Raw genomic sequence first — 13,447 nt, forward strand, 5'->3', positions numbered from 1 at the left:
CCTCAACCACTACGCCATGACCCGGAAGCTGGCGCCCGCCCGCTCGCGCGGGGGCCGACGGGAAGAAGGAAGCGACTCGCACTTCCGGGTTTGGCGAGCTGCCTGCCTGTTTGGTGGAGGCGAGAAGTGGCGGAGGAGGGAGAGGGAGACCCGGGAGGCCGCCCACCATGTGAGGGGGGTGGAAAGGGCCTCCAGCCCCCGTCCCACCGCCGAGTTGAGGCTGCCCTCCTTCTCCGGACAGGTAAGGGGGGGCACCCCTTCTTGGTCTGCCCGGGGGGGGGAAGAGAGCTGAGGCTGAGTCGAAGGCAGTGGGTTGGGGGCTGCTTTGGGGCCTGGGGGGGCCCATGGTCTGGAAGGGGCCCCAACATGGGACCTGTTGAGGGAATGGGAGGAGGAGGAGGAGGGAAAAAGTGACATTTGCTCTGTAGCGTTCAGTAGAGCTTCCCTGGACAGGAGCAGTCTACCACGCCCGAGTCCTGTTTTCAGGGTGGCGAGCGGGGTGGAGCACCCCTGGGCGGCAAGAAGGTCTTCTCTCTTCCTTGAGGCCACTAGCAGCAGGCACAACACACACACACACACACACACGGGAAAGAAGGGGGTGAGAGGGAATTCTCCCCCACCCCACCCCGAAAAATCCAGGAGAGAAAAAAAGGGGGGCAAAAAAAAAAAAAGGATCCACAGGCACAGATAGGGAGCATAATCAAGATGGAGGGCATCACAGAGCTCAGCAGCAAGGAAGGTTGGAAGCAAAAGTCCATTCTGTGCTGGGTTCCATAATCTGTATCGATCTATTTATTTATTTACAATATTTTTAACCTGCCTTTCTCCTTGGAAAGGACTCAAGGCGGCTTACAACAATGAAAGGCAATATTTAAAGTTGGAAACAACGTGCGTACCACAGTGGTTAACATCGCTGAAAGGCAATATTTAAACCTACAAACCAAAGGGCATTGAATAACTTTTAAAAAATTTTTCTTAAAGAAGTTTTATGATTCGTGGCGGGGTGAAGAAAGGTGGTTTCGCATTCGGCTTTCCTCGCCTAGCAAAGTAGCCTGAGTTGGCTGAGGAAGAACGCAGGTTGAGTTTGAAGTGATAGAGGGATGGTTTGCTGTTCTTCCCTCCTGGGAAAAATGTTTTAGGCTGATAGGTAGCAGAAGTGCATAATCAACATTGGGGTTGTGTTATGGGGTTCTGGGTTATAGTTCTCCCCATTCCTTCTCTTTGGCCATGCTGGGTGGAACTGAAGGATTCTGAGCCAGATATCTGAAGGTCGAAAGGTTCTCACCCCTGTTTGGCCAGCCAGAATTTACCAGAAAGAGGGAGGAAGCATTCGGGTGGCTGTGATCAAGCAAAAAGGAGATAGACCGTTTCCAAACACAGGAGTTCTATCACCAAGGTTAGAAGTTTGCAGGGTTGGGTGAGTGCACACAGGATGAGCAATAAGGAAGAGTCCGCCCCCACTTTGTGTCATCCGTATGAATTTCTATGAACGGTGTGATTGTAATGGGATGAGCTGGTTTTGAAAATGGAAGGGAGGAGCCACTCGCCCTCAGAGATGAAATGGAGCCTTCATGATCAGGGATGGTCTATCTGCGAATCCTCTAGTTCAGTAGTCAGGAGCATGCAGAAGGTCACCAGTTGGAGTCTTGGGCATCTCCAGATACAAGAATCGGATAGCAAGATGATGGGAGAGATGCCCCTTTGCCGGAATTCTCTTGAGGGTAGTTTATTTGTTTATCTATTTATTTATTTATTGTCATTGTTTGCTGCCAGAGTAGACACTGTTGACCTCAATGACCTCAACCTTGGAGCCCGGGGGTCCTTTTCACCAGCCAAATTGGCATCGCTTGGCAATCATGACTTGCGGTTGCCAGCTCCTCCGTGACTTCTCAGGGTCATCGGGTCTTAAAAAGTTGCAAATGGGGTGGGGGGGAGAAGGATAGTGTCAGCGTTGTGAATGCATGAATTGGTTGGAACCTGAAGGGCTGTCAAGTCAAGAAACTCTTTCTCGAGGCTGTGAACCCACAGCTTAAACTTCGTCACATGCCATTTGATAAAGCAACTTGTATTTGGTAATAGGTTTTGTCACATAGTGTGCCTCTGAAGGAGGTGGTTTCATTGCCTCTGAAAACACCCTGAGCTTTAACAAACGGAGGCCTCCGCACTTTTGAGGTTTCCTCCTTGGTTTCTTGCCCTGGCCCCTTAACCTTCCTCCTCTGTTGGGCTCGCTTCTCGATCAAATAAATCTTCCTTGTGATCCATCAGGGCTTCTCCTGCATGTGAAGTTGGAGGGGCTTAGTTAAGGTTGCATTGCTTTCACACTTAAGCTGAGAAAGTCTCCTTGAATGTAGTTTGAACTTGGATCTCATAGAATCATTGAGTTGGAAGGGGCCTGTAAGGCTATCAGGTCTAACCCCCTGCTCTTTTGGATGCTTCTAGTGTTGGAGCGCTCACCACCTCCCGAGGCCATGGTTTCCATTGTCGTACTGCTCTAACAGTTGAGATGTTTTTTTCCCCAGCCTAGATCTGGCCTCCTGTAGCTTGAGACCGCTATTACTTGTCCTGCACTCTAGGATGATGGAGAACAGAGTAGTCAATTGACTAGATGGGTGGGGTATAACTAAATAATCATGGATTCCATGCATCTTGGGAAGTATGCTGTGTCTCATTTAAAACATAACCCAATATGAAGTTTCATTGCCAGTTTTGAAAACGTGTTTTCTTGTTAATTGAGAGGGGCGTTGAAATGCAACCTACTTAAAAGTGGAATCCTGGGAGCTTCCAAGGAATTGCAGTTCACCTGCTTCGTAATGTTCCTGTTTGTGCAGTTGATGATCAATTCAGCTGTAAATTTAAGAGGAACCGAATGACTTGCCTTCTCCGTTCCCAGCATGCCACTCTGTCCCACAAGATGCCTCTGGGCATCCCTCCAACGAGACATAAAATCAACAACTGCCATTTCTTTCTGAGTTCCATGTCTGGCGCAGACCCGGAATGGGAGATTCTGTAGACCGTTATGACTAATAGCGTAATAGTACACTTCTCCATTTGCATTTGGCTTATTCTCTAAGAAAAGCCATCAGAATCGCAAACCACGTCTTGTGGCCCGGCTGGGATTTGGATGAATTCAGTTTTTAGCTGTGGTTTTAAAACGACTCTTTGGAAACTGCCAGATAGCTCGGTAGTTTAGGCATCTGGCTGGGAAGCCAGAGGTTCAGAGTTCAATTCCCCCACTGTGCCTCCTGGACAGGGGATAGAGTGGATGATCTCAAGGGTCCCCCTTTCCATTACTGCACTTCTATCACGGCAACAATCCCTCCGTGGACACAGGCCTTGTTGAGGCAGCGGGGCTTGTGTGCTTCAGTGCGATTGAGAGCTATGCTGAAGGGTCTCCCAAGCCAGAGAGGTCTCGGCCGAGAAGCCAGACCCACTGTGTCCACCAGCCATCAGTTATGATGAGAGGGAATAAACAGAGATCCGTACTGGATCGGTCGTCGCCCGGGTCATCTATTGACACAGGGGCTACAGGGCTCAGCAGACCCTGTTGGAAGACCAGGACAGGCTGCGGCAAAGCTACTGGAACAACGTGAACGCAAAGCGTGGACTCTCGCCGAAAATCGTGAAATAATGAAATGCTGTTACGAGGCAAACCCAACGGCCCATGCTTTTCCAAAAGAAGAAGAATGTTGGTAACAGAAATAACACCACCAGAGCTACAAAAAGCAGCAACATTGGCAACAACATACATAATGTGCCAATATTTAACAGATACTTACTTAGGTTTTTTTGGTTACGATTTGTATCTGTTATATAGTACAATACCAGTCAATGATTTTAGAATTTTGAAGTGACTCTGCCTGGCATTTTTGAATAATAATAATAATAATAATAATAATAATAATAATAATAATAATAATAATAATAATAATAATAATAATAATAATAATAATAATAATAATAATTCTCCCTATTCTTTCTATTTCGTCTTCTCTCTTTATCTTTCTTTCTCTCTATTTCTTTCTATTTAGTCTACTATTTCTCTCTCTCTTTTCTTTCTTTCTCTCTCTCTGAGCTTTTCAAAATGTTTTGGGACTCTTTCCCCGCGAGAGAGTGGGACGTGGTGGCACTGTGGGCTAAACCGCAGAAGCCTGTGCTGCAGGGTCAGAAGACCAAGCAGTCGTAAGATCGAATCCACGCGACGGAGTGAGCTCCCGTCACTTGTCCCAGCTCCCGCCAACCTAGCGGTTCGAAAGCATGCAAATGCAAGTAGATAAATAGGGACCACCTCGGTGGGAAGGTAACAGCGTTCCGTGTCTAAGTCGCACTGGCCATGTGACCACGGAAAGATTGTCTTCAGACAAAACGCTGGCTCTATGGCTTGGAAACGGGGATGAGCACCGCCCCCTAGAGTCGAACACGACTGGACAAAAATTGTCAAGGGGAACCTTTACCTTTACCTCCCCGCGAGAGAAGACTTTTCCAAGCCTTCCCTCCAGATGCATCCAAGTTGCCATTGCCATAGTAACGGCAGCTTCTTCAACAGAAGCCGAGTTCCTTCCTCTCAGAGAAGATGCTCTGACAGGTTCCAAACCAGCCCAGCTTTGAGCTGCCCTGGACTATGCCTCAGTAAGATACCACATCTTTTTTTTTTTTTTGCTCCCATTATTCAAAGTTTATATTTCCTCGTGGGCGTTTCCACCCAACTGCAAGGCCTAGCTGCAGACACCCTACTCCAAAACCTCCACATTTTACTGGAATGCCCTTCCTGTCCTCCTCATTCTGCTGGCTAAAGCTGATGAGCGGTGTAGTCCAGCAACGTTTTAATGAGCCATCTAGTCCCCGTCTGTAATGTTAAATAAATACTGCTTGGGGTTCAGGGTAGGATCGGCTTGGCAACCCATTATTTGCCCTCAAGGTTGGTTGGTTGCTTTCTTCCTTGAAACGTTTGGTGGCTGACACTCCGGAAGCTCGCCTTAGAATTGTTTGGCCTTTGTAAACCTAAATTTGAAAGCACTGAATAAAACAAAGCTTAAAACTGTCTTTTTAAAAAAGAGCCTCGTGGCGCAGTGGTTCAGCTGCAGTCAGGACGCTGCTCAGGATCCTGAGTTTGTTCACTGGCTCAGGTCAGTAAATTGAGTAGCCAGGTCGCAGGAAGGGGGGGGGGGAACGTGCGAACTCCATACTTAAGTTGTAAACTGCCCAAAAAGAGCTCTAAACACTTTGGGGCAGTACAGTGGGGTCTCTACTTAAGAACTTAATCCATATTGGAAGGTGGTTCTCAAGTTGAAAAGTTCTTATGTTGAATCTGCATTTCCCATCGGAATGCATTGAAAACCATTTAATCCGTATCTGCTCTTTTCCATCCATAGAAACTACAGTGGAACCTTTACTTAAGAACTTAATCCGTTTTGGAATGGTGTTCTTAAATTGAAACGTTCTTAAGTTGAAGCAAAATTTCCCATAGGAATGGACTGAAAACCAATTAATCCGTTCTGGCTGTTTTTTTGTTATGTAGAGGTGCGTTTGTACATTGAAGCATTAGTTCCCATAGGAACTAATGCAAAGCTGGTTAATACGTACTCTACCACTAGGGGGAGAATATTTTTTTTTAACCTAAGATGACCTAAGGTTAAAAAAAGAGCAGGAAAGTTTTTTTTTCCTGTTCTTATCTTGGATTTCTGTTCTCAAGTAGAAGCAAAATTTAGCAAATGGAGCTGTTCTTAAGTTGGATTGTTCTTAAGTAGGGACGTTCTTAAGTAGAGACCCCACTGTATGTAAGTAGTGCACTTTGCTATTTGCTTTGCTTTTTTTAAAGTGCCTTATAAAAGGGGACGTTCAGTATAACTGCATGTTGCCATGTTGGGGCTTCTTGCCACCAGCGTCTGTGGTCTCAGCAGCTTATCACAAAGATGAAGGATCTATACCCCTCCACTTATTTCCCACCAGGTTTATTATATCCCGGAAGAGCCGTCTGATCAGCCGGCACCCGAACCACAGGCAGATGTGAGGGACACACGTGGTAGCTCTTCTGCATTCTGTCTGTTTCCTCTGTTCCTTGCCAGCAACGTGCCGAATTCAGTTATTGTGAAACTCTTATCCTTGTGGCTTTTTGTTTTTGCTGTTCAGCTCCTTTGTCCATAGACAGTTTGGCTCTTGAGTTCAGTTGGTGGTACGATCACCAAGCCAAAGATTTAAAAGCTAAACCAGGAGGCTAGTGACTGCCAGTAGCCGGGGGGTATGACCCCCTCGCTGTGATGGGTGGATAGGCTAGGAAAAGCGTTTGCCCGCCAGAGGATGTCTTAGAGCGCTTGATTTGTTCGCAAACCCAACGGCCCCACTATTTTTGTTTTGAAACCCGTCTCATCTTCTCTTGCAGTCGGCTGATGAAATGGAGCCTGGGACCAGTTCCTTCAGAGTGGAGTTCCCCGACTTCTCCAGCACTATCCTGCAGAAGCTGAACCAGCAGCGCCAGCAAGGGCAGCTGTGTGACGTCTCCATCATCGTCCAGGGCCACCTCTTCCGAGCCCATAAAGCCGTCTTGGCGGCCAGCTCTCCGTACTTCTGCGACCAGGTGCTCTTGAAGAACAGCCGCCGGATCGTCCTGCCCGACGTCATGAACCCTCGGGTGTTTGAGAACATCCTTCTGTCCACCTACACGGGACGGCTGGTCATGCCCGCCCCGGAGATCGTCAGCTATCTCACGGCGGCGAGTTTCCTCCAGATGTGGCACGTGGTGGACAAATGCACCGAAGTGCTGGAGGGGAACCCTTCCGTTCTTTGTCAGAAGCTGAACCGTGCGAACGACCATCAGTCCCCCAGCAGCAGTAACTACAATGGCCTGGTGGAGAGTTTTGAACTCGGGTCCACCGGGCAGACGGACTTCCACAAAGTGCAGGAGCTGAGGGACGGGGAGAACGAAGAAGAAAGCTCGAAAGATGAGCTCTTGTCTCAGCTGACGGAACAAGAATATCTTCCCAGCAACTCCTCGACGGAGCATGACCGATTGAGCACGGGGATGACCAGCCAGGATGGAGAAGAAGGGGCTAGCGACAGTGCGGAGTATCAGTACGCCCGGCCCCTTTACAGCAAGCCCAGCATTATGTCCCACAAGCGCTGGATCCATGTGAAAACGGAGAGGTTCGTGCAAGACTGTGAAGGGCTGGAGGTGCACGGCCCTTACGATGAACACCAGGTCTCCGAGTCCATCAACGTCGTCCAGGGAGACCGTACCGTCCAGACGTCCATTCCAGAAGATCTCCGTGTCACCGAGAAAAAGCTGGCGAGGGAGTTTGGCGAGCAAGGCCAAGAAAGCACCTACGACGAGCAAGTAGACTTTTACGGCTCTTCCATGGAAGAGTTTTCTGGTGATCGGTCGGACGGGGCCCTGAGCCTGCAGAGGCAGGAGACGGCCAGCTACGGGGAAAGCATGGAGCTTACTTCGGGAATCAAAGAAGAAAACGCCCTTTCTGGGTTTTCGGCCGCCGACAAGCTTTACCCTTGTCAGTGTGGCAAAAGCTTCACCCACAAGAGTCAGCGGGATCGCCACATGGGCATGCACCTCGGTCTCCGGCCCTACGGGTGCGGGGTGTGTGGCAAAAAGTTCAAAATGAAGCATCACCTGGTGGGCCACATGAAAATCCACACGGGCATCAAGCCTTACGAGTGCAACATCTGTGGGAAGAGGTTTATGTGGCGGGACAGTTTTCACCGGCACGTGACCTCGTGTTCCAAGTCGTACCAGGCCTGTAAGGTGGAGCAAAACGCGGCTGAGATGAACTGAAGGGGGAGAAAAAAACAGGGAAGTGTATGGGGAAGGAGAAAGATCACGTTACTGGTTTAGCCAAGGGAACAGCCGTGTGTGCGGCGTACTAGTTTCGAGGTTCTGAAGATTTAAAATAAAATTTTGTAGAACAGGTTAGGAGTCCCTGCTGGTTCAAGAAGATGGTTTTGATCACCAAGAAGCTCTTACAGTGCTGCCGAGTTCGCAAAATGAGGAAAGTAGCCGGAGTGATGGCTTTTTTTTTTTTTTGGTATGAATCAAATTGCTTTTATTTATTTATAAATATATATATATATATTGGGGTGTTTTGATAGCACTTGGGAATCTTGTCGGAGTGATACGGAGGGACGTTCTCATTTTCTGTTCATCTCAGTTGCTTCCCCCGCTCCATTCAACTACTTCGGTTTCGGTGAGCGATGCCCACACAAATCCTTACATTTCCTCAGTTAGGCCGGCGATGTTCTTTCACTGTATCGCTTCAGTTTGGCGGTTCTCGGAATTAAAACGATCCAACAGATGGACGAGCGGTTCCTTCTCCAGAACCAAAGGGCACCTAGATTTCTAAGTGCGAGTGGTTAGGCAACGTCCAGGGTGCCGGCGACTGCTTTTCGAACCCTCGGACTTTGAGTCCCGCAGGCTGCTTCTGTTTGGTTTGGCCGAAAACGTCGGCTTCACAGGTTTTTTTTAACTTTTTGTAAAAGCACTTGGCAGACGCTTTAGAGACAAGAGTATAAATAAATCCCATTCCAATACAGAAAGCAAGACAAGACATCACTTTGTGCTGATGTACCTTTGCTCCCCAGTAGAATTATAGAGCGCTGTTGGCCGGCCCTTGCAGCTCGGAGTGGACATTTGTCCCGTTTTCGACCTTGCACTTGACAAACACAATGCGATCTACTGATTTTTTTTTTAATCCACATTAGGGTTCACAGAGTAAGCTTATGGTACTGACCTCCTTAAAGAAGCCGCTCAGCTAGGAAGCAAAACCAGAACAGCTTTTGCTGGAGGCTTTCTCGGTAGCGGATGTCTCCAAACTTGAAGCACCTCTGGATTACTGTTAGGATTTTTGATCTCTGCAGAGGATGACTGTTGAAACACTGGATTCTTTTCTGTGACCGGAAGTGGTTACACTTTTTTTAAAAAAAAGGTGATTTAAATAACTACTTTTCTTTCCTACCCACCCACCCAACCCTCCTTTCCTCACCCCGGCTGTAGGGTGAATGCACAAGACAGAGGCACGTAGGAACGATGGAAGCGTCGGTGCTGCTATTTAGTTAGATGGGAAGGAAAACATGGTCTCCGTTGCCGTAGATGATGCTGTAGATCTGTCATGTGGGCCAGGGCGATGGGATTGTGCCAAGGGTTTCTTTTCCTAGGGTCGTCACCCCCCCCCCCAATTTCCACGCAGCAGCTTGTAAACGGAAAAGACAAGGCAGGGCGGAAAGGGGTGGAGAAGAGTTAACGGACCTTGTATTTCCAACCGTGGTATGCGCACGCAAGGGGAATGACTCTTCCTGAAGCTAAGTCCCTTCATGACTTAGCTTAAGCAGCCTTTTCAGAAGACTGGGTGAAATCAGAACGCCTGGTGCAGAATCTGGATTGGGTTGACAAGGAAGGTAGCATTGCAAATTCCTCTTCAGACATTTGGAAAGGGGGAAGAAAAAAGTATTGTCAGCTTGCCCCCAACTGGTCCAGTGTCCCACCCTTTCCAGACTCTCTCACCGCCCTACGGCTCGGGTAGTCTTTGAGATGTGGGGCTGTCATTATGGGTCCCACATATCTCCTGCCGGCCATAGGCACATCATCATGCATTCGGGTGGTGATGAATGTCTGGCTGTTCCCTTTACGCCATTCAATTTAACAGGGCCCTCGCCCGGAGGCAACTGTGACCAGCCTGGACCCCCCCTAGTACAGAAGGTAGCTCAGCAGGGATTTCTTTGCTAACACTGTAGCCTGCGAAATGTATAGAAGCACTTTGTATTTAAACAGAAAAAAAATTGCCCTTTATAAAATGTGTTTTTTTTAAAAAAAATAGAACTAAAGAAAAAGATATATATTCTTGCTTTTTTGTTTCTTATTTGTGTTGTTTGCCTAGTTTGTCTTGCTTGTTTATTTTTTTAACCTTTTGGATTTCTATAACGGCAAGAAGCTTGGTTTGGGGAGATTTTTATGTTTACAGAAACAGGAGTACTGGGGTCTCTGTAGCAAAAAACTACGATCCTAAGGGTCTGCTTTTCGTTTTGTGTCTTTGAAATAAACCAATTTTTGGGGAAAAAAAAGTCCTTACTGCCTTAGAATTACCCATAAAGCCATTTTTTTAAAAAAAAATTGTTTGCAAACTTCTTTGGACTGAGTTTAGAAAAGGAAAATAGTTCATAGCAACAGTGGGAAAAGATCCAGAGTTGACGTTGTGGTGAGAAAAATTGAAGGCACAGAGACAAAAGTACGGCAATAAGACAATCTTTATCAAAGTCTATTAGGAAAAGGGGGAAACCGGACATTTCTAGTAAAACAACAGGCTGCTAAAACTGCATATTTATTCTAAGAAGTTGATGAGCAAAACATTCCGAAAGCAAAATGGCAAAAAAGGTGGTAAAAGCAATTAACCCGTTTTGTAGAGCTTTACCGGAAAGAGAAACAGAACTCATTGGCCAACCAAAATAGCGCTAAGTTAAAACTACCAATCGGTTTGTCAAACACACAGGATTGGCTCTAAGCTAGGTCATATTTCCAGGTGAAGTTGATTTCATTTATAACAAATATATATTAACCCCTTAAGGATTGGAATTTAGATCTTGCCACATCCCAACGATCACAACTGCCCTTTCTTTCCTACTATACAAATGCAGGAAGAGGTGCTACTTTTAAGCTCTCGGCCGTTAAGAATATAAAGGAAACAAACAGCAAGCTTTCCAAACGTATATGGTGTTATTAATGTCCCGCATTCACTTGGCTGATGATGTAGAGGCCAGGTTCGCTGCTTAGATGGAAGCAGTTGCAGGCTACAAGTTCATTTCAAGCTGCTCCTCAACTAGTAGATAGCCCAATAAGAGGTGGGGCTATAAATTTCTATCATGCCATCTGCACTCACCCCACCTACCCCCCTTTCCCCCTTCCTTTTTGAAACTCAAAAGGATTTTTATTTTATTTTATTTTATTTTTTGTCTAAGGAAGGAAAGATTGCCCAGGAGCACGGCCTGCCTCTAACACAGCTGGGATTGGGAATTTAGTTAAACCACCGGGAACAGTCAGTTTAAGCCACATCAAAACCAAATAAATAGTTTTACCTGGCAGATGCTTTCTTTAGCATGCAGTGCTGTTTGCTTGGTGTCCAGAGGTCATGATGTTCGAAAAATCACGTTGGGTCTTCAGTTGATGCCCTGATCGGCCATTCTATGGTACCTTACAGTTCAGGAGACAACTGTAAGATACTATAGAATTTCTACTAGTCCAGCTTTCATGTGATGGATCACTTTCTGGTGTGTAGGAGCTGAGCAAATGTAGTTTCCCCTACAAACTGGGAAAAAGCTGTTTTCCCCACGGACTGGGGTTGGGGTGGAATCCATTTGTCATGCAACTGGAACAGATAGAAAAGCAACTTTCAACATCCAGTCTGGGTTTCTTCTAGGAAAAGGCTTTCGTCGTCTTCATCCATTAGGACCTCATCCTATACAAGCATCATGAAAAGGAGCAGGAAAACTCATTGGGGCCTGCCCAGGAAGACATCTGGCTGGATCATGCCCTTCCCTTCCCCTTCCAGCTTGATCCCTCCATTAAGACATGTCAAGATCAGTGAAATTGGGAAAACAGTTGTTGCACATATATGCCATAGCCTCTATGAAATTGAGCTTTAAAGCATAGCTGAGACAAGCAGCAGCTTGGTAGGGCAGGAAAGAAATGTTCAAAGTATCTTTTCTTACATTTGGTAATGGAACATCTGATCTCTAGGGGAAGACTTCTTGCTGTTAAGCGGGGCAGTGCAGAGACTAGCAGGAAGCCATCTGCACACACATCATCATCATCATCATGTACCATCCAGTCAATACTGACTTACGCCAACCTTTTTCAGGGTTTCCCGGGTAGGGAATACTCAATAGGTGGTTGGCCATTCCCAACGTCTGGGGTGCCCTGGGGTTATGCAACTTGCCCAAGGCTACCCAGGCTGGCTCTTCTGCCCAGAGGCACAGTGGGAATCAAACACCCAACCTCCGGCTCTGCAACCAAAGACTTAAATCATCCAGCATACATGCTTGCTTTTCTGGTTCCACGTAGACTTACTTGGGTAGGGTTGGTAGCCTCAAGCAATTCTGCTCAGTCCGGTGGCTTTTATGAATATCTGCTACTTGGAAAACATATGCACCTGATGATGCTCAAGTAGAATAACCTCAACAACAACCTTTTTATCCAAATTCTGATTTTTTTTTCCTATTCTAGAATGGTTGAAACAGCCTTGGGTATGCCTGCCATAAGCCTTTCAATCTTGACCGCTTTCTCCCGAAACGTATGCCACTGTGGCAATGCAGAGTTCCCCTCCCCTCCATGATAGCTTGCTCTTGATAATAACCTGCATTCAAAATGAATTTGTGGAGACACAGATTTTGGGTGGTCTTATCCCCGATCCTTAAAGGATTTTAGAGGTATCAGCCACAAACCTTGGAGAGCTTAGAAGGATCCTTGCTGATCCTTTGCTACCTACATGCTTCACGAGTCACAAAGTGTATGTGTTTATTCTCAGGTCTCTTCCTGGGCATCTTGGTTTTTCCGAACGGCACATCTTGTGTGTTATTGAATGTTTCAGGGGAGATGCTATTTCTAAATTTGAGAGTCTCTATTTTTTAAAAATGTTAATTTTATGTAGGCTAGTGGGGTGCTAAAGCATCCTGTACACGTCCACACATTCTTTTTTTTTTTAAAGCAGATCGTTTTCATTAATTAAGGTACTTAGAATGATCAGGCTTAGATGTCGAAGTCTTGAAAGGAGGAAAAGTCTTTGTACATTAACATTTTTGATGTGATGGCTTCACCATTCTTGTACGTTGCTTGAAGTTTGCATTCTCGGTGAGATCCTGCTACTTTCCCTAATCCTGTACTCAAACCCATCCTTTTAGAGTGAAACACTTCTGGATCCCATCCTATTTTCCTAATAAACATAACTCTTCATGTGAGAGAAGTGAATTCTTATTTCCACTACAAAACGTTACCCTTATATGCATCGTCACTTCTAATATTAAAATTCCTATCCTGTTGCTCTCCGGTGAGTTCTACCTATAATTTGACATCTCTATAAGACTGTTGTCCTAACAAAGTACAGCATGACTTTATGTGATATTATTGTTTTGTCGTTTTCTTCTTATAGAAGAGTACGTTGCTCTTTTGTATAACATGTTTTAATAAATGTTGCCTGTCTTTTTTCTGAACGTATTATTTATTTATTTTAGGCCCTGGTGGGCAGAAAAGTGGTTAAGAAAGACTTTTAATAAGCCAAAAAAAGATATCTTCCTTGCCCTGTCCAAAAGGCAGTGCATTTCATGAGATGCACTTACATGCAATGTACATCACACAGGACAGGATTCTGCCAAAGCTTGTATCATCATTGAGAATACTGTTCTGAAATAAGGTATGAATGATGTGGCTTTTAAAAGTCATTGGTTGCCATTCACACCTCTG

The 13,447-nt window shown here is 46.1% G+C and overlaps 1 protein-coding gene across 1 annotated transcript; it reads left to right on the forward strand.

The window, feature by feature from the left end:
- The first annotated feature begins 41 nt into the window (after positions 1-41).
- On the forward strand, positions 42-13,197 carry ZBTB43 (zinc finger and BTB domain containing 43). Its single transcript, XM_020800974.3, has 2 exons — positions 42-241; positions 6,377-13,197. The coding sequence occupies exon 2, from the start codon at positions 6,389-6,391 to the stop codon at positions 7,778-7,780; it is 1,392 nt and encodes a 463-aa protein (XP_020656633.3). The 5' UTR covers positions 42-241; positions 6,377-6,388; the 3' UTR covers positions 7,781-13,197.
- The last annotated feature ends 250 nt before the right edge of the window (positions 13,198-13,447 follow it).

The sequence above is a fragment of the Pogona vitticeps genome, chromosome ZW-PAR (assembly GCF_051106095.1).
Source record: "Pogona vitticeps strain Pit_001003342236 chromosome ZW-PAR, PviZW2.1, whole genome shotgun sequence".
Lineage (NCBI taxonomy): Eukaryota > Metazoa > Chordata > Lepidosauria > Squamata > Agamidae > Pogona > Pogona vitticeps.